Source organism: Myotis myotis, unplaced genomic scaffold (assembly GCF_014108235.1).
Source record: "Myotis myotis isolate mMyoMyo1 unplaced genomic scaffold, mMyoMyo1.p scaffold_m19_p_5, whole genome shotgun sequence".
Taxonomy (NCBI): domain Eukaryota; kingdom Metazoa; phylum Chordata; class Mammalia; order Chiroptera; family Vespertilionidae; genus Myotis; species Myotis myotis.
In genome coordinates this window covers 65,242,507-65,266,734 of record NW_023416357.1, presented here as the reverse complement: position 1 = coordinate 65,266,734, position 24,228 = coordinate 65,242,507, and the positions used below count along the sequence as shown (strand labels likewise).

General features: G+C 36.0%; 1 protein-coding gene and 1 pseudogene across 3 annotated transcripts; both read right to left on the bottom strand.

Moving 5' to 3' along the window:
• Positions 1–1,144: 1,144 nt before the first annotated feature.
• Positions 1,145–24,020, bottom strand: SLC25A46 (solute carrier family 25 member 46). 3 transcript variants are annotated; one of them, XM_036308334.1, is made up of 8 exons: positions 23,554–24,020; positions 20,808–20,850; positions 18,932–18,989; positions 18,265–18,342; positions 17,705–17,805; positions 11,709–11,765; positions 9,968–10,025; positions 1,145–5,787 (listed from the first exon to the last, which is right to left on the bottom strand). In XM_036308334.1, exons 1-8 carry the CDS (start codon positions 23,873–23,875, stop codon positions 5,209–5,211), a joined length of 1,296 nt encoding a protein of 431 aa, XP_036164227.1. In that variant the 5' UTR covers positions 23,876–24,020; the 3' UTR covers positions 1,145–5,208. The 3 variants fall into 3 exon arrangements, with proteins under 3 accessions (XP_036164227.1, XP_036164228.1, XP_036164230.1); XM_036308335.1 differs by having other exon boundaries at positions 23,581–24,019; XM_036308337.1 differs by having other exon boundaries at positions 20,808–20,845; positions 23,581–23,825.
• On the bottom strand, positions 15,433–15,555 carry LOC118657174 (annotated as a pseudogene).
• Positions 24,021–24,228: the final 208 nt, after the last annotated feature.

Here is a 24,228-nt window from a genome sequence, read left to right as displayed (position 1 = left end):
TTGTGCATTTGGGATTCTCAAAATAAATCCACTTTTCACTGCCAGTCAGAATTCAATGCAAAAAAACTTTCTTTTGTGCCCTTGAAGCAACATTTTACTGATGACTTTTTGGTTTTCCATTTGTCTTTTGTTCAGTTGATGTGGCACCCATTTTCCTTCCTTTAAAATCTTTCCCATTGCTTGTAAATGATTGGAAATTGTTTGCTGAGCAACGTTTAATTTTTCTGCAAGCTGTTTTTGAGTTTGACACACAACTTCATCCAATAATGCTTGTAATTGTTGGTCTTCAAACTTTTTCGGTTGACCTGAACATTGTCTTTCACATTGAAATCATCACTTTTAAAGCGTTTAAACCAGTGTTCACGAGTATCTTGAGATGGAGCATGTTCACCATAAGCTTCCCGAAGTATACAGTAACTTTTTTCAGCAGCACTTTTCTTCAAAATAAATGAATTAAAACTTCCCGGAAATGCTTTTTCTGGGGCACGAAATTCGACATTTTTAAGTGTAAAAATACCTATGATGTTAACACCTTCAGAAAATTTGACATGAAATTTTGAAGCTTGTTGTCAATACAAAATAGCATACATATCAAATCGCATATATATCAACATATGTGTAACTCCACCTATTGAAAAAAATCGATTAACCAGTATACCTACTATGTCTTCCTTAGAAAAATGTCTATTCAGATTCTTTGTCCACTTTTTAAATCATTTTTGTTGTGGTGGTCTTGTATGAGTTTTTTATATATTTTGGATGTTATCCCTTACCAGAAATATCATTTGCAAATGTCTTATAACATCTTTTTGTTTTGTTGGTCATTTTATTTGCTGTACAGCTTTTCAGTTTGATATAGTTCCATTTGTTTATTCTTTTCCCTTGCCTTTGGAGTCAAATTCATAAAAACATCACTAAGACAGGATTTTTTAAATGGTGGGCAAAAAAGTTTAATTTTACATATATATTTTTTCTTGATATTCATTTCTTACAAAAATGTAACCTTTTGCAATCTAGATGTAGAAATATTTACCTTCTTCTCTTCTTTGGCTAGTCTAATAACTTGATTGACATAAGACAAATTAACAGGAGAAAAATTTAAGCTTGTATATACAGGAGCCCTATAAAACATGACGCAAAGAAGTGAACATAGCAGAAAGTTTTATTATCTTTTAGACACTGAAACATCCATTTGTGAAGAATTGACAAGGCAGAGGAGTTTAGGCTAAGGAAAGTAAATGGTGAGGAATTAACAAGGTTTATTTACACAGCCCTTTCAGGCCTAAATTCCATGTCTCTGGTAGGATGAGGTTGCCTTCTACCCCCCTGGTACAAGCAGGGTAACTTTATCATCCACTTTCAGAGGGGCAAAGAGGGGCAATGTCCTTTTTGCACCACTATTTCTCAAGTGCCTTTAAAACAAATGCCAACCCGGCATATTTTGGGGTGACATATTCTGAAACCCCTATATCACCAGCCTGTATAGTTAGTTCTCCAGCATCAGTAATAAAAAAATTCTAATTTTATTTCAACATTTCAGTAATAGAAAAATTCTAATTTTATTTCAACATTTTATCGAATCTTTTCATGTTACACAACTTACTGAAAAGATTTAAAACACCGGTGAGATAAAAACAACTTAAAAAGATACACCAAAATACACATACAGATAAAACACCTCTTCTAGTTGAGGTAATATTATAAGAGTCATTGTCAAATCCCAAATTGTTGCTACTGTGCTATACAACTTGGTACCATATCAGTGATTCTCAATGACTCAAAAGAAAGACATTACATTAGCAAGCAAAATGTACAATTTAGAAGAGAAAGCAGAAATGCCAACATTAAGATCACTGAAATTCTAGTGCAATGTGGATTGTTACTAAGCGGGTTTTATTTGCTTATGTATTATTAAAAATAACTAATTCAAACCTGCCTATCCTTTCAAGAGCTGGAAAAGTAGTCCTTTATGTTAAAACATGGGAGTAAGCAAACTGAGGGCAAACATTCTCCAGAATCGCATGTGAAAAAGACCAGTATCAAAGCAGAATATTTTATTTTCTGAGCAGATCTATCAACACAGAGAAATGTTGAAGCTTTTGTGCTCAAAAGCTTCATTTTACCTAAAATGAATATTTTGTGCCGTTATAAGAAAGCCAGTACTAAAAAGACAGCTGTGAGTAGTCAGGTACATGAGCGAGACTCCTTACCTCTCCAGTTTTGTTTGTGAAAACAGTAACCAAGACATCACATCCCCCAATCCAGAGCCATTTTGAAATTGGCTGCTTTTTAACTATCTCATAGCATCTAGTGCTGAAAGTTTAGAGGCTTGACTAAATTTGATAAATTTAGGAATTATTTTTCAAGGGTCTAGAAAGGGTACCTCACGGTAAAGAAATTTATAAACAGATTTAGCAAATCAATGAACAAAGCAATGAACAAATTCACTAAACAAAGTAAATTAATATTTATCATGTGTTTCAGTTTTTAATTCAATTGCTTTCTGGCTATGACTCAAATTAAGAAATCATACAATGTAAGAGAAGCATATTACACTTCATGTCCATGGCCAAAATCAATTGTGTGAAAGGACCATTGGGCCTATGGAATATTTTAATAGATGCCCATTCATAATACTATTAATCATACTGAATTACAAATATTATTCTGAGCTATTATCACCTAAAGAAATGCAGTGCATGGATATTTGCTTTTGGCACCTATATACTAAAGAAATAGAGCACTTTTAAAAAGGGAAAGAGAATATCCAATGTTTCACTTATTCCTCTCTAAATTCAGTTAAATATATTTGGCCAGCATTTAAGTGCTTAAATTTTAAAGATTTTTATATTTCAACTAATTTGGAATGGAGTAAAAAATATTAGTATTCTGCACTAGCTGAGTGGTTCAGCCGGCTAGAGTGTTGTCCAGTACACCGAAAGGGTCAGGGCACACTCCCAAGTTGCGGGTTTGATCAGATCAATGTTTCTCTTCATGTATCTCTCTCTTTTTTCCTCTTCCTCTAAAGTCAATAAAATATATCCTCGGGTGAGGGGTTAAAAAAAATTAGTATTTTAACTTGCCACATTTCAATTTTTTTGGCCACATTTCCATTTTAGTTTTGATGTTAATTTGTATTCTTTTTCCAAAGAGACAGAAAACAAGACTAACCTTACTTGTGTGTGGTTCAAGCTATTATTAGTCTTATAATGATTTCAAAATGAAAGTTATCTAACTGAATCTTCATGCTAACTTCCATCAATCTTGAAATACCTAATTTTTAGCTAGGTGAAAGATCCCAATATTTCCACTAGTAAATACTTGATTCCATTCAGATTCTCTTCCAGAAATATTCTGAAACTTGGAATTTTCAGAAGTTAACTCTTGTCTGAAATAATATTCATTGATTATAATAAAAATAAAAGGATTTTGAGGAAGTTCGACATATAAATATCTAACAATTTACTTAGTAGTTTAAAAGCAATAAATATAATTTAAATGCCATATGTTGGACAAAATAAACCATAATCTGAAGGAATAACCATAAAATACATATGATCAGTGGTGTTTAATTTTATTTTTCCTCTCTTGGTGAAATTTAAAAACGTACAACTTGTATGTTTTAGTAATTGGGGGAAAAACCACCCACAAACATACAACACAGGATAGTAAAGAGAGTTGCTACTTAAATACTGTTTCACACTTTCTGGATATCATTTTTGATTCTGACATTATTAATCACATAAAGTAACCACTTCGCTGATATTTAGCAACTAAAATAAATCTATATATAAATCTGGTTGGAAAATGTAAGTGCAAAGTCACTGCACTTCAGTGTGCTACATGGCTCATAGTAAAACTGTGACCACTTACAGGAGGAAATGAAACTTCAAAATGTTTAATGATGGATCAGTCAAATGCATATCATTTTACTACACAAAGAGCTTCATCCATTTAGGAACATACAACTTTTTTTATTAAACTGATTATTTTTTTGCTTATTTATTGAAATTTACCTCTTTACCTCATCCATAAAAAGCGAGGACAAACTTCCTTTAAAGTTTATATTTTTTCTTCAGTATTCATCCAAACAAGTTTAAATAAAGGGCGATATGGAGAGACCTGCTTTTCCATTTATGTATATCTAGTTTCGAGTATGAAATTTTAAACAAACCTGGAATAAAAACTGAAGACATTAATTTATGATAACTATACAGAAGGCAAGAGGCACAAATTCCCAGGTGAATTTTAATTGCGTCTCCACTAAGACAGGTCATTCAGAAATGAAAGACAAGTGACATTCCTTTCAGTACACAATTTCTAAATTTAGAAACAGTAATAGTTGTCATGATTATTTTATTTTCTATCTCTGTTAAGAGTGGCTCTAAAAACAGCCTGATGATTCACATAACTAGGTAAGCAAATCAAGCTTTATAAACATATGACGAATATTAAGTTGCTGGCACCGAAATGCTGTATTTGGATATAGACAAGTGTATTGTTTGCCTTAAATCTTTGGATAACTTGGCTTTTAATATTTTATTTTTATATTTAAGCAGAAAGTGTGTGACTTCATCTTATGCATTAAGCTGATCTAAAGATGGAAAATTTGTTGAAAGGAAGGAAATTCCAAGTTTTGTATGTGAACATAAATGGCTTTATGTAATAAATATGCAGCCATTAAAACGTTATATAAGGATAATACAATTTAAAACTTCAACTCCTGATTACAGATTGCCAAATCTAATCCTTCTCATCATTATCATTGGTTACATATTTATTTGCTTGAAGGTAAACTATGACCTCTTGATACTATATATTAAGAATGGCATACCAATATCAACCAAGAAGGTAAAATTAACATGTAATAAATATTAAAGTTAGATGGAATAAATTCAGTTCTGTAAAATTTTGTTTTGTGTTTGCTGATAAATTTTTGCTTCTGCTCAAGACCAATTTTAGTTCAGTATGCGTGCTACACTAGCTAGAATTTAATTGATGAGTATTATTTTTATTGAGTTTTCAAATTTGGAATACTTTTGATCCCAAAGAGACCTAGGCCTTAAAAAAAAGTCAATATAATGAGCATGGGCTTTCTCTACCAGTTTCACTTATATTCCATTTCCCCCCCAGTATCACTTTTATACCCTACAATTTCATAGCAAAGTGTCCAGATTGTGCCTTTTAGACTAATCGGGAACTTATATCTCAAACGCTGTTTTGAAGAAGCGTAGAGTAAATGATTTTGGTAATCTGTAGGACAGCTGCATGCAGTGTGTACTGTATTATAACAGCACCAAACCCTTTATAAAAACCAAGCATTCCTTCCTCCTGCTTTATGGTATTGATACAGTCTCTCATTCCCTCATACTGTGTATTAATTGGAAGCACTTCATAGCCAAGGTCTGTATTGTCAATTATTGTGCGTGTTCCTTGAATGTGAAGGCGGTGCAAAACTGTTTCCAAGGGGTAAAGTATAACATCAGAGCAAAGACTGGCAGCAAAGTTAGCAATAAGTTCTGGAAAATAAGCATCCAGCATACTCTGCACTGGGCTAGTGCTCTCAGCTGGGTGGCCATGATAAGTCTTTCTCTTTAGAATTAGTAGGACAATCTTCTGAATGATGGAGCTGATGATGTAATGAAGAACCCCATGCAGCACCGTGGGGAAGATCAAGGAGAGAAGAGGAAGTAGTCGTTTGCTATGAGGCACTCCCAGGCCTATCACTCTTCCGATGCCTTCTTTAACACATTCCAAAATCCCAGTATTATCTCGAATTATCTCACTCTAAAATAAAAATGATGAAATGAGTGGAAGTTAATATTTGCTTATTTTGCCCCCCCAAAAGGGGTCTTTTTAGGTTTCTTTTAAATACTAATTTGCTGACCAAAAAGGGAAAACATCAATAGCTTACAGACTTCAAATGTTACCTAGGTGTTAAATTCTTTTTTCAAATGAAATTTCATAAAACAGATAGCAGTGAAGTGGAAGCTACTTTTATTGGACAAGGAAAATAGAGAAGGAGATGTGGGTGGGGACACACCTGGTTCCCCCGGCCTCAAGAAGCTCCTTAGAAATAATTTTGAAACACATTAACTCCATAACACCAAAAGAGGTAGTATAGTGCTTAGAATTCTTACAAATGGGTTTCAACCCTGCCTCCATTACTTACTGGTTATATGACCATTGGCAAGTTATTTAACTTCTCCTAACAGTCAGTTTACCATTCTATAAAAATGGAATTAGTACCACCTATGTTTTATCCATAGGATAAACATATAATAGGATTTATAATTTTTTATATAGGATTTATATCCTATATATAATAGGATATAAATCCTATATATAATAGGATTTATAATTTTAAATTTATAATAGGATTAAGTGAAAAAAGGCCTGAAAGCCGGAAGACACTGAATAAATGTCATTATCATCTGCAATGTTTCTGCCTATCTATAATTTTGAGGATATGTATAACAAAGTTTGTGATACAGGTCAGAGTCATGGACAGGCAGAAAAGGAACAGCAAGAAGCCAATTTGGCTACAGTAATGATTGAAGAAGAGAAAGTATAAAATGAAGTTATAAAGTAGTCAGGGGCCATATCATGCCATTGAGTAGACTTTGGCTTTTAGTCAGATGGAAAAATCAGATGGAAAAATATCTGGTTTTAAGCAGAAGATGGAAAAGATATAATTTAGGTTAACACTGGCTATTGTGCAGAGAACAAGAGGGAAGGCTGAGAAACCAGTTAAAAAGTTATTACATAATCCAGAAAAGAGATGATGGACTACCAGGTAGTAATGGAAGGGAAGTGCGTCAATTGTGCTTTTATCCTAAAATTACAGCCAATAAGAATTACTGGTGCATTGGATTTGGGTATGAAGGAGAGAAGTGAAGGATAACCTCAAGGCTGTTGGCCAGAGGAAGTGGAATAGCAATGGCTCTTACTGGGTTGGGAAATATGGATGGGGTAGCATTTTGGGGAGAAATCAAGAGTTCAGAAATGTTAAGTCTAAGGGGTAAACTTTTACATTTACATTTTAAATGATTAAAAAAAGCTTCAAGCTGAACATATCAATGTGTTTTCAGTAAATATAATACATTTAAAACCACAGACTAAAATCAGCTCACCTAGTCCATTTACCAATCTCTGATCCTTTCCCACTCTAGTCTATTTTTAATACAGCGGCGAAAGAGATCCTAATGAAGACATGTTAGAATCACTCTTTGGTTCAAATATGCCAAAGACTTTCCATGCCCCTCAAAGTCAAGGCTAAATTATTACAATGACCTAAAATAAAATGTCCTTTATGATTTATCATCCTCTTACCTCTCAGTCCTCATCTCCTCCTGTTCTCCCCCTTGCTTAGTGAGCTTCAACTATACTGCCCCCCTTTTTGCTCTTCAAACACATGAAATACAATCTGACCTCAGGGCCTTTGCACTTACTTTTCCTTTGCTTAGAATGTTCTTCTCCCAAATATCTAAGTAGTTCATATGCTCAGATCTTTACTCAAACGTTACCTTCTCAGTGAGGCCTTTCTGATTGAAAAACAACAAAACAATAGCTGCTCCTCTCAACCCATTAATCTTATTTAATTTCCTTGCTTTAGTTTTGTTCTCTTTCGCACTACGCACCACCTAGTATACTTTATATTGATTTTGTTTATGTTTATCTTCCCCACAAAAATATAACTCTATGAAGGCAGACTATTTTTGTCTGTTTTGTTTGCTGTTATAGCCCCAAGGTCTATAATGGTGCCTGATATAGGTTGACACTCAATAAATATTTAATGATGTTTAAAAAAAATGATCAGTTAAGGAAGATTAACTGAAAAGGTAAAGTGTAGTCAGTAAAAACCTTAATTGAATACTATGCTGAAAAGTCTGAAATTGATTTTAGGAAGTATGAGTCAGTGTGGATCCTTAATCAGCAAAAGGATATAAGAACTGAAAGTGAAGAACATCAATCTTACACTGATGTGGAATGCAGTGACTAGAACAAGGATTGTTAATGAAGACAACAGCTCACTAGGAAGTTCATATTTAAGGGACCAAGGAGGTCTTGAGGAGATCTATGTATGAAAGTGTATTTTTCAAGGGAAGAATGTTCTCAACGATCTCCCAGGAGGGCAAAAACCCACTGGACGTAAAAAAGGAAGAAAGAAGCTAACATAATAAACCAAGTATGTGATAAAGAAGGGATGGGAATGGTTGCCTCTCAGTGGAGAGAAACAGACAAATCTCAGTTACGTTTTGGATTTAGAACTAAGAAGGCATAATGACTGCCTGGTTATGAAGGATGAAAGAAATATAAAAACCAAGACATTTCTAAAAATAAGAACTAAAGTTTTAAGTCTCTAGGGTGAAGATAACAATAATACATTAATAAGAAAGGAGATGCTCAAAAGGAAGCTAATTTTCAGGGGAATAAGACAATATTGTTTTTATGCGCTGAGTCTTGAGGTGATGATTTAATTCACATTTTAAAGATCAGAGTCAAAACAATTCATGAGAGTGAGTGAGTTCTCCAGGATGGTGAATACAGGATAAAAGCAGACAGGGTCAAGGACTATGTATCAGAGTATGGTAGAACAGGTGGCAAAGAAGTTACTTAAAGAAGAGGAAGATGTGCAAGAGGAGAAACTTAAGAAGACATAAAAAGATGTCTAGAAAATCAGACCAAAGAAATCAAAATGAGGCAACTAGCAGGTAGAACCTGGAGCAGGAAAGAGGGGTAGATACTGGGTTAAATAAGCAAACAAGCATAGTGAGCTGAGCACTTTATATAAGTAACTCAATTTTTACAGCCCAGTTATTAAAATACTGTTCCCATTTTATGGATGAGAAAGTTAAGACTTAGAAAGGTTAAGGTATTTGTTTAAAGTCACAGATCTAAACAGACATGTGATTCTGATATACTTAATATCATGTTGCTTGTTTTTTCTTAAACAATCACCTTCTTGCTGTTTTTTTCCTTATTTATGAGAATATCTCATAGAGTAATAACTGTAAGCTGTAGTCCCAAACAAAGGTAATATCATTTATTTAACACAATGCCAAGTGCAAAAGCAGAGAAAAGTATATTTGAGTAGCAAGATGTTAACTTCTGTTAACTGAAGTCAATTCTAAAATAAATAAATAAATAAATAATCAACAATGGGGCCAGAAAAGCAATTACATGGAAAAGAGTAATTTCAAGAGAAAAGGCTGATCCATTGAGGTGTTTATAGAGAAGGAATTCATACTTATTGAAGACAAATAATATGCTAGAGGATGTGATGATGGAGATGGCAGATAGGTGATAAACAATTAATTGGATTTTGTGTATAGATGAAGTTAAACTATCTTCATCTGACAGTTTTAAGTGTAAGAACCCAATGGTGAAAAAAAATCTATGAATTTGATGTACTTGAGCGCCACCCTGTGGTTAGAAATAATAAAACAATTTAAAACACTAGCAGGAGACTGCTTTAGCTTTTGTAGCACTTACCACACCACAGCATCAAATGTTCCTTAAAAAGCATATTTAATAAGAATGCTGTTAGTAAACTACTATGCAGACTACCTTCTCACTGTTAGGATGATTATCGTGTTTCATGCTTAATTTATTGACCTATGACAAGCCATAACCATTCTGAGTTGTGTCTTAGAAAGTTGAAAAAAAACAACACAACCCTTTGGATTTTTTGTATTCAAAGCAAGTCATAGGCTGGATTCTGAGATATCTGGATAAAGAGTATACAGCTGTTTACGGAAGGGATAAAATAAATTAAAACTAAAAGTGTGAAGTAGGTTTGCAAAGGAAATATACTTACCAGCAAAGTGCTAGTAAGTGTATTTGCAAAATAAAATTTTAAAAGGATACTGTTTTAAATTTCTCTATTATACAACCAGGCATAAATAATACATTTAATATTCCAAAAACATTATTAAGTAAAAAATGACCATAAAAAATAGCTTACCTGCACTGTTTCAATCAGACTTGCTGAATAAAAAGGCATTGCCACTATATAAGTTAGGCTGTAGAAATTAAAACAAACATCAGTTTATTGAAACAAGATACTTACACTAAACTAGAGGCCTGGTGCATGAAAATTCATGCACTGGAGGTGGGTCCCTCAGCCCAGCCTATCCCCTCTCACAGTCCGGGAGCCCTCAGGGGCAAGAGGTGACCCAGCAATCAGGGGAAGGCAAAGCCCCATCACACCTCTGCTGCTGACACTGCCGGCAGCACAAGCCTCGGCCAGCCCTGCTTACCTGAGCCTCGGCCAGCCCTGGTTACCTGAGCCTCGGCCAACCCTGGGCGGCTAGGCAGCCGCCATCCGAGGTTTGCCTGTGCCTCGGGCTGGCCGTGGGCGGCCAGGGGGCTGAAGGGACTGGGGGACTCCGGAGGCAGGCGTGAAGCGGGGCTGAGGGGGACTGGGTGCCGCCATGTTGTGGCTGTGGGCGCTCCATTTTTGAGGGCGGGGCAGTCAATTAGCATATTACCTTATTGGCTGTGGGCGCCGCCATCTTTGCGACAGTGTGAGGGTCAATTAGCATATTCCCTCTTTATTATATAAGATCTTTTAGTATCTACTTTAATGTATCAACATAATTTATATTCAAGCCTGAGTTATATTTGTAAGGTTTTCAACTATTAATACCTATAGCCTAAAGATACTTAAGAGACCTGTAACAGAAAATCTTTATTCAACAATTAGAAATGAAACATTAAGTATTAATAATAACACAGGGACAGCCTGCAAAGAATATAGATTTTATTTTAAAGCAGTATGGAATGGAGGCTCGTTTGAGTCATTGTTTGGACCTCTACCTGCACATAGGTAATGAAGCCTATAACTCTGACACTTAAAATATAGGGTGTGGGATCCATTCTATTGCTTGCCTTCTCAGTGATATCTGAACAAGTTCTGCTATTATCCTATATTATTATTATCCATTCCCAGATTTCCCACCCAGCAGAGTTAAGCCAGTCTTCAATGGTAAGTGAAGTCCCCTTTTATTATTAAAAAACAATATTGTACAGCTTTGCAAAGTTGTTTCCTACCACTAATATTAGGCAGAGTAATATTACAACTTTGCAAGCCTGCAAAATATAGTTATTAAAATAATATCAAGGTGGGACTTACCTAACCCTACGGGCCAGGTCCTGGCAAGTAGTAGGTTTTCAAGGTGAATGGAACATCACTAAGTAATAATGAGCTAGAATGCCCCACCAAGGGAGCCAGCAAGCTGGAGGGGGGTTTCCAATTCACAATCTTCAAAAAAAATTAAAAAGTGAAGAGTAAAATTCTAATCTACGAAAATGGTCAATGTTGTAAAATCACTAAGTGCCTTCAGGACTACATTTTTTAGTTTACTTATCACCATACAAATAAATTTGTTATCTCTAGTTAATAATAAAATAATAATAATAATTTTCTTGGCAACTTGTGTTTAAAAAGTTGAGGACCTCTGCTAACTTCCTAAGAACACAAAGAAAAATTAGGTTGTGATTTCACCCTTTCAAATTAGAAAGATTTATTTTAAAGATAATAATAGTTCAGGATTTTTATTCCTAAACCCTGTAACTTGTCCTTTGAAATTCTAGTCTCTCAAATATTTCATTGCTCTAATTTCCTTCAGTATAGTTATTTAATAAAATTTTCAGTTATAATGCTATAAAAATTAATATAAATTTTCAATATAAATTTCACTTACGATTTCAGCAGAAGGTGTTCTCCTATTTGTTTAGGATTCCATTTATGTGAAACCTCCCTAAAAAATAAATTTAAGTAAAACAAAAGTCATGTTACTTAAAAACATCTTGAATTAGCCCAACTTGCAAAAAGGTAATCAAGTTTTAATTTAAAAAAATCTATAGGAGAAATATATTCTAATGGTAAACATTTTCCTTTCTGGGACACATTTGAAACAATTGTAGTGGTTTGAAAAGAAAAACAACGTTCAAAGTATTTTTGTATTGGGTGACAGAGGAGGAAGTTATAACTGATTACAAAAATGAACATGAGAAATTAAAGGAGATATAAAAGTGATAGGTTGAGCCCGGACTGGCTTGGCTCAGTGGATAGAGAATTGGCCTGTGGATTGAAGGGTTACCTCTGGGGCACATGCCCGGGTTGCAGGCTCGGTCCCCAGTAGGGGGCATGCAGGAGGCAGCCGATCAATGATTCTCTCCCCCCTCATTGATGGTTCTATCTCTCTCCCTCTCTCCCTTCCTCTCTGAAATCAATAAAAAAATATTTTTAAAAAAGTGATAGGTTGAGTAAAAAAGAATGGGTGGGAAAGGGAAAAGGTAACAAGGAATAGGATACAGGGAGAAATAAAGCTTTAAAAAGTATGTAAGAATAGGAATAAAAAACAATAAACAAAATGAAGTAATTATATGCAGATTAATGTTAGTAGTAAAACAAGGGCTCTAAACCCTGGTCTCTGACGTGAAGTCTGCTTCTGCCTCTGCTCCCTCTCATCTCATCTGACACAAGAAGGAACCCTGTGAGAGCAGCAGAGCAGGTATTGTGTTTGTTTTACTTTGAGAAAATAAAGGTTTTCAAAAAGGTCACAGGGACATGTTCAAAAGACACAGAAGAAATGCTAGATCTGGAACCAAGGTCTAGCACTGGGTGTTTCCTGCTATTTATAGGTTACTTTTGGAAACCAGGAAAAAGAAGAAAAAGAGGAGAGGCAAGCTGAAAGAACAAAAAAGGAAAAAGTTGTATCAAGAGAAAAGAAAAAAAAGAGAAAAGAATATGGAGAGCAAAAGGGAGAGTAAACGAAGAGTCAGAGAGTGAGGATTGAAGGGGAGGGGAAGGAGGAGGAAGGGAGAGGGAGAATAACAAAGAAAAGAGGGTGTAAAATAAAGAAGAGACTAGCTACTACAAGTTCCCCTGATAAAATTGACACTTACTGCACAATAGCCACAGCAGGAAACTGAGAAAACATTTTCTATCTCAAGTAAGTGAATATAAGAAACATAAGGGGATAAAGGAATAAGTATATTTTACATTAAAAAGGCAAAAATAATTAATCACTAATAATATAAGTGCTGTAAAAACAGACTCAGTACAATTATAGCACGGGTGGTATGTGAACTTTCCTACATTTTACAAGAGACTGAGAGGTCTGCAGAGAAATTTTTAGACAATAGAATAACCTTCTCTGATTTATTAGACCCTAGGGAACCTTCCGGGTCACATTCTGATTAATACTAGAATACTACAGGCCTGAACAACCACAGAAAAATAGAGCCGAGATGATATTTAATGATTAAGATGAAAAATGCAAAAAAATTTAGGCCTTTCATCTTACTGACAGTGACTTTATAATTATAAAACAAAATATGCTACATGGTTTCCCAATCATCTGGGCACTATTACTCTTTTCAAGGCTATTATGACACTGATTTGAAGCATGAAACTGTTATTAACATTATGGACAGACGGGTCTGTGGCCTGTTTCTGCAAGGACAGGGCCACCTTCCCTTTGAATACAAAACTAATTATTAAGGGAAGATTATTAAGGTAAAAAAGAGAAAAATAAAATTTATAATCAATTATAACAAATTAAGGCTTTCTTCTTTGTATCTATTCTCTACTCCTTTATAAAATGAGTAAAGCTAACTGCCACAGGTCTAGAAATTTAAATTAGCACATGTAAGTGCTTCAGGAAAGAGGGTAGTGTAGAAATCTACTTGTGATTAAACCTTTTTATATTTCATTATTAAATACCAAAACCTGTGTAAATATATTTAAATCACTGTTTTCACAAGCAAAAACTACCCTTCAAACAAGCAACAAAACTGAGAGAAGTGACTTGCTTTTTCTCAAAATAGTTTTCTATTTGATAGTGTCTTAATGCATAATCTACACAAAAACAATAGAATTTTTATTTTTTTGTTTTTTAAAATAATTCTTTATTGTTGAAAGTATTACATGTTTTCTTCTCCCCTCCCCCATTGATCCTCTCCAGCCTGCCCCGTCCCCACCCCACCCCCATTGTCTAAATAACTATAGTTAAGCAGTCTTTAATTTCCATTGTCTCTCATTTCACATGCTCAAATAGCTTCCCTCTTAAACAAATCTTCCCTCAACCCAACTGAAACCTCTCATCTTCAGCTAATTTTTTTCATCTCTCATCACAGCCAACTTTTTAAGTTTGCTATTTCCAAGTCCTAACTTCTCACTCACCTCTAAATGCACTCCAAACTGGTTTCTACCCAATTATTCCAACAAAAACAGTTCTTGCCAAGGTTCCCATGACCTGCATGACACTAAATCCAATGCAGTTTTTAGTTGGCAACTTATTTGTCCTTTCAGCAGCCATCAGGCACTCGTGTTTCTTTCACTTGATAGATGAATATATATAGTTAATGCATAATCTACACAAAAACAAGTGTCATTTTATTATTGACACTGTTCCTAACCCTATAATACTCTCACAGAACCATATTCTTTTTCTTCTGTGAACAATCTCAACTGGTACTTAGTTATTCATTAGTGGGATTATTTTACTTAATGAATGTCCCTTATACTAGACCTAAGGTACTTTTTGTTTCTTCTCATTGTATACCTGATTTCTAGTACAGGACCTAGTCCTAGAACATAGTAGGTGCTCAGGAAATATTCGTAAATTAAGTAAATAAATTAATTAATGAGAGGGACTTATTACCAAAATTATCCAGATAAAATACAACAAAGATAACCTCTCATGTCTTCCTAAATATGATTCAAAATGTCCACATACTCTGATGTGTCTGTATGTCTACAGAATGAGAAAGTTTGATAAAATTCTGTGCCTTCCCATTCCCATTTCTTTTTTCCTTCTCAACCTGGAGTGAAAGTTACTACTTCACCTGTGCTTTAGAGAAGTGTCATTATACTTGCCTAAGTTCCCAGAACTAAAAAGTGGTGTAGGCAGGACCAAAGGTGTCTGACTGCAAATGTAGAATTCTTTACATTTTACCATACAGAAATTCCTGAAATTTGTTAAATTTTTATAAAATTTTGTGTTTCTGGCAGAACTTCAAGAACATTTGATGACAAGTACTAACTTTCCATTTTATCCTGTGATATAAAAAGCAATAGGGTAAATAAAGTTAGCCAACATCATAAATTCAGATTTTTAAAGTATGATGAGAAACTTGTCGCTGGCCAAATGTTTTGTTTTGTTTATAACATTTATTAGCAAAGCTGTGTTAAAAGAAATTTAAGACCTTCAAGACTATACAGTCCTTGAAAGCAAACACTGGCAAAAAGCCTACTATCAGTCTTGCCTGTCTTCATTTTCTTCCCTATAATGACTGAATCCCAAGATTGAGATGCCAGTTGACTTGTACCGGCAACAACGTCACTTCCTTATCAACCCCAAAAATTCACCTGCCAGGGGCCACCTTTGGATCAACAAACCATTCAAAATCTCTTTTTTACACTGTACTAGGATAGAATGAACCACCACAGTAGCTTCTGAGGCTAATACCTTTCTATCACCACCATTACGTTAGCAAACCATTCAAGATCTTTAATGCTATCTCTGGGATCTAGTGTTGATAGGGAAAAATCACAAGATTCCTACCAAATAGCACTTACACTAATTTATGTTTTCCAATACTATCTATTACCATTCCTTTAATATATTCCTAGTAAGGTTGGCCTTCTGTTACACATAGTAGCTGTGACTGTCCCAAACATATACAGTTGAACCTGGTTCTCGAATGTTTCCCATCTTAAACAATTCACTTCTCAAACCAACAGCCCTTTCAATGATGATACCTATATGATCAGTCACTGATCTCTCAGGCGACAAAGGAGAGAATGCGGGATTATGAGTCATTTTACTGTTAACTAAATCTCACGTTAACATCTCAGGGAATTACGCTGTGAATATTTGTTGTTGCTGTTGCTGCTTATTATTATGAAATTTTTCATTTCTTTTTTGTTAAATTTTCACTTACATTTAATGTCCTTTTTATTTTTAAAGTGTTTACTTATAGATTAATCAGTAATTAAATATGTACTGTATATAAGAAAAGTTAAAGCAGGGAATCATTTGGGGATCTGGAACAGATTAATTCAATTTACATTATTTCTAATGGGAAAACATGACTCAGTTTTCTAACAGCCTTCAAGAACATATTAAGTTTAAGAACCTAGGTTCCTCATTCTTTTCATACTTCCCCTCATTCTTCTTTCACCTAATGACCTGTATCCTGTTTCAGAGAGAAAACAGGTGCACAAGTAAATTTACCCAATTTCTCTACCCTCTCCCTGCAAATGTATCTAACAATTCCAATTCACCTCTCTTGGCTTTGATGACATTATTGTCCTACAGTTTGCTGCTATTTTCAATGAGTTTTGTGATCATCTCTTATTACTCCCCTCAATTACCTCTCCTAATACACATACAGGTATGGCACTTATGTGTGCATTCACACATTACCCAGGATTCTGTGTTTGGTCCATTTCCTGTCACTTAGTCTACATTATCGCCTTTGGAAATGCATCCATCCTAATGTTTCAACTGCTGCTTTTATATCTCTACATTCAAAGCTATGACTTCAGCTTCAAATTTTTTTCTAAGACTCTGACCCACGGTTCCAACCACTTATTAGACATGTTCCCCCTAATTGTCTTGCAGAAATCTCAAACATCATCTATTGAAAGTTAAATTTCTTATCTTCTTTCCCATTCCAACTTATTCTCCTTCATGAATTCTTCAACTTGATTCCAATCTAGAAATCTCAGTTACTGATGACAATTCACTCTCCCATATGCCCATTCCCAATCTATCACCAGTTATCAAATATACTTCAGAAATGTCTCTCCAGCTCATTGTTTTCTCTTCTATTCCATAGTTTAAACCCTTCTCAATCTGGCCTAGATTACTGACAGTTCTGCACAAGTCTTTTTTTCTTTTTCTTTTTTCTATATTACTGACAGTCTACAACAGTCTTTTTTTCTTTTTTTTCCCACACTATCACTTGAATATTATCCTTGATCAAATCACCCATATGTTACCAACAAGAAACAACAAATAACACCTTCGATTCCCAATTTCACAGAGAATAAAACCTATATCCCTTACAAAGGCATTGCCATGCTTCAGTTTAGCATCTTAACCTCGTTTCCTTCTATTCCACTCCATACATGCTCACTATTCTTAGCATAAGACACTTATTACCCAGATGTTCCAACCTCCAATGGGCATGCTGTCACCTCTACTCTGAATCCTCTCCTCCTTTGCCAAGTCAATTCCTGACCATAAGTCAAAACTTAGCTCAGATTTCAGTTCTTTTTTGAAATCCTAACAATAACTCTATGCAAAGTGTCCCTTGGGCTCTGAAAGGGGTTTAATTATAGAACACATAATGATGTACTGTAATTTGTTTACATGTGTCTCCTTCATCAAACTAGCTACTTAAAGAGCAGGAATTACTCACATACTTGTTTATTCCTTAATTGCTAGTTGCTGACACACAGCAGCAGGAGCTGAAAGATATATCTCAATAGATACTATACCAGGAAACACTTATCTTTATCATACGCTAATTCAATAAGATAGCAATTAAACTTATTTTCTGTTTCTCCTCTTAGCTACTTCAGGCAAATCAAGTTTTTAAATTTAATGTATTATTAGAAACTATCATATTTTGCTATATTTTTAATATGACATTAATATTGAGAAAATGCCAAAAAAGGTACCTTGGTAAAGGTGTGAATTCACTAATTATTCCTTCTGCTCCAAGTGTGACTCCCTGGACAATAAATGTACTTCCCATTCCTTTCCAAAGGGCCCTTGGTCCCTGCAATAAACAAAATTTATTGTTATTTTTGTTAATTGGTAAATAAGAAACACCAAAAAAAGAGACTTAATAAAACTTGATATTGAATGTTTACTGGTATTTCCAATGAGACATTATTTAAAAGGACATTTTAGTGGAAAACTACAACTAAACTAATTTCTAACATTATTTTAATATTTTTTGGTAGCCTATGTTTAGGCCAAGATGAACATTCCAATTAACTGAGTATCTCTACTACTGATTAAATACCACTAATATTTAATTAATTTTGGCAAAGATGTAAATTCACTGATTATTCAGTGACACCAAAAAGATTCCATTATCATGTTACATTAGTTTTAGTACAAGAGTTAAGATATTTTTATTAACTAGATTATAAGAAATTACTGTTGCTTTAATTATTACTAAGGCAAAATGACACATAAATAATTTTAACAAAATCTATACACTAATTCTCACCTGAGTTTTATTGAAGCTGTACATAATATTGATGACTGTAAATGGAGTGAGATGATAATGCCGAGCATGGTAATTAACCTGTAAAAAATATATTTCATAATTATTTTCTATTTTTGTTTTGCAAGAAATGACAAGGGTATGAAAGAAATAGTGTGGAGTCACATCATAAACAAAAGTTCAATTCTAAAGTCAGCATAAATTACACATAAGCAAAGCAAAATTACTCTTAAAAGGGCTTTAAATAACTATTAAAAGTAAAGTATATATCGTTATATAAATATAACCCTGAAAACAAATGCACAATAATATAGCATATGTAATAGGGCCTTTTGGTTTGATATTTTTGTTTCCTAAAATAGTCAAATTACATTTAGTGTGGCAAAGCATTCAGGAACCACAAAGAACTCAGGAACAGGAGATATGTGTCTCCCAATGGTTAGTATTTTTCCAACTATAAGTTATAAACAATTAGCAAATCATAAAATCAGTTCAGGGGGTCAGGACCAATACTTAAGTGAAATAATTTTTTTAAAGTATTAGGATGAAGCACATATTCCACTCCCTTCTCATTGGGATGTGGGGACACTCAACCATTGAACCACTCCAGCTGGGCTGAGTTCTGTACTTCAAATCAGAGTTGGGATTATTGCATAGGAAGTATATTTACCTGACATTGGCGGCGTAGAACAATGCAAGGATGAGCCAGTACATTTTCTGTAAAGAGACTATATAAGAACAATTTATAAACATATGTAATATAACTTAAAAGTTAATTTATAACATCTGAAATAAATTTTGTTTGAAGAATCATGCATTATTTTATGTTTCCCATTCTTAAAATAAAAAAAAAAAAACAATTAAAAAAATACCATGTTTACAAATCACTGTACCAGTAACAAAATTCAACATGAAAAGAATTAAAGCCAGATTTGGAAACTGATAATCAAGGGAAATAATATATAATACTAACATGTATAATATAAAGATGAAACGACATTTCTGTATATCTAATATGGGAAACTCCTTTCCTAGACAACTTAAATGCCCCTTTCAATTTCTTTCAGATGTCTTATGCACAAAGTTCCTATCAGAAGAGCTATCTATTTTTCATGAATCTCATTCTATAAATTTTGTTTTTGATGTACTTTGCGCTTAAGTTATAGGGATTTCAATGACCATGTTAATTGATTAGTATTTTATTTACAGAATAGTTCTGAAAATATTTCCCACAAACTAATTACAACTGTGGCTTAAGTACCAACAGTAACACATGCCTGCATGGGTATGCACACATCTACACACACTCACCTATATATAGATGCGTCTATCTACCTAGATAGATAGATATGCCTAAGCGACCATCCGACCAGTAGCTATGATACCCAATGACCACCAGGGGGCAGATGACCAACGCAGGAGCTGCCGAGTTGTGGTTACTTGGCAGCTGGGGTTCTCAGGTGACGCACCCAGAAGCAGAGAGGAGCGAGCCCGATTCCGGGGTGTGTCACCCAAGAACCACCCTCTCATAATGCAAGGCCCCTCGGGGGATGTCGGAGAGCCAGTTATGGCCTGATCCCTGCAGGAGGGCTCCAGGGCATGTCCAGCCCGTCTCGCCCAGTTCTGATCAGGGCCGGCCAGCCAGCTGTGGAGGGACTGCGGGAGGTTGGCTGGCCAGGAAGGGACCGTGGAAGGGCTCCAGAGTGTGCCTGGCCTGTCTCACCCCGTCCAGACCCCAGCAGGAAGCTAACCTACCGGTCAGAGCATCTGCCCCATGGTGGTCAGTGTGCATCATAGCAACTGGTCAAATGAATGGTTGGACACTTAGCATATTAGACTTTTATTATATAGGATGATAATAACTTTTAAGTATAAACGGTGAGACTGAAGAAAAATTCACTACAGCACAAGGAAATCCTTAATACACAAATTTTATTTCTATTGATATTAACATCCTCAAGTTTAATTATACAAATAAGGTCATTTTTTTCTTGATTAAAATGTTTAAAACAATGACTTATGTTAGCATATATCAGCCTTTGTGCAATTCCAGTATTTTTGAAACAGTATTCACTAAAGGTCACATAAATCAAGACTAGAGGTTTTTCTAATACAAAGTAATCATTAAAAATAAAAAAGAAAAAAGATGCTCATTAAATGCCGACTATACCTGAAACCTAGACTCCATGTTGCTAAATATCTTGTTATAATTCAATTTAAAAAAAAGATTCATTGTAAAATGACTTGGTTTTTGGAGGAGAATAGATAACATTAGAATTAATGATTTACTCTTTGGATAGATACATATGAAAGGTGTAACACTATTCCTTAAAAATTATTTTGTGATTATAAAATTTAATGACTATTCTCTGTCCTTACTGGGGGAAAAAATTAACTTATAAATTTTAAATAATTTTTTCTGCAAAATATTATTCAATATTTAATCTACTGCTACAAAGAATCAATCTAAAGGGAACACTACTAATCATTTATCATAACAGTAAAAACTATAAATAAAAATTAAAATTATTTAGATAAAACATTACCTTGCAAGTCCAATACCAAATCCAGCAAATCTACTCAACTGTTCTAAAATAGAAGAAATAAGATTACTCATAACCAATATTTAGATTTACTGTAAAGAACAACAAAAAATATTTTCTTTTATTAACATGACATTCATTTAAATCCAGGTCCCCAAGTCAAGTCCTGATAGGGGCCAGGGAATTCATCTGAATGAGTGAAGAACTCTATTGGGCTTGTGGCAAGTTGCAAGGCACAATTGCTCTTCAGCTCCAATTCATTGTTGCAATGTGGGACTGTGGGCTCAGGGTTGGTTTTTTAGCTGTGATTTTTCTAAAAAAAATTATTTTTATGCGGTATCTTTTAATAAAAAAGATTGTCAACTATTTTTAAAAGCAGTAAAACATTATGTGGGCCAAATAAAACATATCTGCAGGTAGAATCTAAGGGCTACCAGTTTGTAACTTCTGACTGCAAACAACATACAATTTTTTCTCTAGAAAGCTCTGATACGTACACCAACAACTTTACCTCCCATATTAGAAATTAGTCATTCACTGTTAGTGGTAGAGAGCATCTATGTTAAACCAACAGTCACAAGTAAAACACCACAAAATTATTAAATTGAAAGAATCAAAATGGGCAATAAAGGGCTCTCAATCTCTTTTCTCTCTCTCCTCTCTTATCCCATCTCCCCACTCTCTCTCAACTCTGCTCTGTTAAATGAAGCAACACACTATTTCCTTACAGTTAGAACAAGACCATGTAAACATGTCCCTGAGGACATTATTTGGTTCACCCTTATTTTGGAAAATGTATAAGCGAGATAGCTTTTCTTTGCCCAAGTTAGGGGATTTCCTTCCTTCAGCTCTTTCCCCTTTTTGTGTGTCCCGATCATCCCCTAATATTAACAGAAAATACCATATTTTCTGGAAGGTATTAGGAAGGTTTATTATTGTTAACTGTATAATGCTCTCAAGCTTCTATCCACCTTGCAAAGTAGACCCACCAGCCTCTTACTGGTGCTAAAAAACAACAGCCCTAGTTACATTAAGAGCTCCTCCTCATTGTAACCATCAAAGCATAAATTATGAAAAAACAGTTTAAACTTTACTGCCTAAGAATGTAACTATGTAGCAGGTATATATACATTTTGAATTATTTCATTTATAATTTTCCAGTACTCCTCTTGGGACCAACAGAAAGAAAACCAGACAGAGTGAACGAGCTAATTGCATGACACTAAATCACTGGTCCAGCTCCACATCATTTGCTTATCATACTGCATGTAAAGTCTATTCCTCCTAGTTATCCCAAATCAATCTTATTATACCTGCAAGTCAAAATAGAAGAAATGAGAATAAAACTGATGTTTAAAATATACTTATAGTTTATATTCAATGATAAATATACTTACATTTATATCTATATATATAAAAGGCTAAGCATCCAAACGACCAGTCGACTGGTTGCTATGACGTGCACTAACCACCAGGAGGCAGATGCTCAACACAGGAGCTGCTCCCTGGTGGTCAGTGTGCTCTCACAGCCAACCTCCCACAGTCCCTCTCCCCTGGCCGGACAACCTCCCACTGGCCCCTTCACCTGGCCAGCAGGAGGGGCTGCAGGAGGTTAGCCACCAGCTCCCATCAGGACTGGGTGAGATGGCCCCAATCGGCTGGATCCCTGGCTAGGCCAAGAAACCCAACCTGTGCACGAATTCGTGCACCGGGCCTCTAGTTTAATATAATCTACTATTCTAACAATTTCAGGAGAATGGGAAGAGGGTGCCATTATTTCCATTTTATGAATAAAAAAAGATGTTGAGAATATCTAAATCACAAAGTATTGCAATTAAAAGACAGGTCTTCTGACAATCCTTTGGAAAATAATTATGTCTTGAATTCAAAGTCTTATCTTGAAATTGTATCAAGTGATTTTTGCTTGTTAGAGGAATTTTTAGGTCAGAAAAAAAAAGCAGAAGGTGGGTACATTTCTCAATTCCATAAATCTTTACAGAGTTCCCCTGGGGTACATGAATTTAGGGTCTATAATTTATGTAAGTAGAAAAGTGTTACTAGCCCATTAAAAATAAAAAAGAATAAAATTACAACTTCTCTATGTATTTCAAGCGAATCATTTAATATGAGTGAGGCTCAATTTGATATTATCATTAAGTTTTAACAGAAGAAAACGGGAAAGTATAAACATTTTCTCTTCTACCAAAAAGGGGTTTGATGCCAGGGGGTATTTTGGGGCTTAGAAAACAGACTCAACTGCTTTAATTAAAAGGGAAAAGGAAGGAAACACATATTTGCTCCACAACGTACTGTGCATCACTCACATCTCATTTTATTTAACCCTTAAAAAAAACCCTGTTATTCTTCTATCCACCTTAGAGATGAGAAAACTGAGGGCTCACAGACGTTTACACCGTCTCTCAGCTTTTAATACCGGTAGAGCCGGGTTTGAGCCCAAGCCTGTCCATGCTGAAAAACACACACACAATACTCTGCAGAACACAAAGCTACAACGAACCACATCAAGTAAATGCAGTGGTCACTGAATTAGCTAAGACAGGTGTCTTTTTTTTGGAAGTCACCCCGGAGAAAACATTCGTGCGAGGACGAGAGAGGAGGCCCGCTTCAAGGGCAGAGGACGCGGGGAGGGCGCCGGGTGTGGCGCGCGATTAGAACCCGAGGATCCGAAGGCGGGACCCTCGGCGCGGCTCCCGGGGTCCGCGGGCCGCCGCCCCGCCAGTCCCCTCACCCCGGCCTGGCTCCCGGAGTCCCTCACCCGTGCTCGGGCCCGGCACGCCGCCGAGGCTGCCGCCGCCGCCGCCGCCGCCGGGAAAGGGCTCCTCCGCCGGGCCCTCGGGGGTGGAGGGGGCGGGCACGCCATAGGGCGGGCTCTTCTCGCCCCAGTGCAGGTTGCGGCTCCCGGGGATGTCTGGGGGAGTGGTCACCCAGTGGCCCAGCTCCGGCCCGGAGCTGAAGGACCTTGCAGGGAAGGCCACGCCAAAACCGCGCTCATCCCGTGCACTCCCGCGATAGCCCAAGCCATCGAACCCGTCCGGGCGCCGCGGTTGCATCGCAGGCGGGGCAGGACGAGGCGAGCCCCCTGGAGCCCACCACTACTGGGGCCGCACAGTTCTCCCTCCTCCTCCTCCTCTTCCTCCTCCGCCGCCGCCGCTGCCGCCACCGCGTCCGGAGAAACTGACAACCGGAAGTCACGTTGACAACCCGGAAGTTCACAGCGCACGTGATCATAGCCTTTTCCGGCGGTCTTCGGAGACGCGGTTGCTAGGGAGACGATTCGGGTATACGGAGCCCGCCTTTAAACTGTCAAGTGGTGAAGTGACCGGAGTTAATGGAACACTGTACCAAGGAAATGCCGTGAGGAAACAGGGATGGGCGATGCGACCTGGGTCAGAGAAGGTCGAAT

Coding starts and splice junctions, on each gene's coding strand:
- SLC25A46 (XM_036308334.1), bottom strand. CDS start 23,875: ATGCAACCGCGGCGCCCGGACGGGTTCGATGGCTTGGGCTATCGCGGG. Junction 20,851..23,553: donor ACTCCGGGAGCCAGGCCGGG/GTGAGGGGACTG, acceptor CTTCTATTTTAG/AACAGTTGAGTAGATTTGCT. Junction 11,766..17,704: donor GAATTCACACCTTTACCAAG/GTACCTTTTTTG, acceptor TTTATTTTTTAG/GGAGGTTTCACATAAATGGA.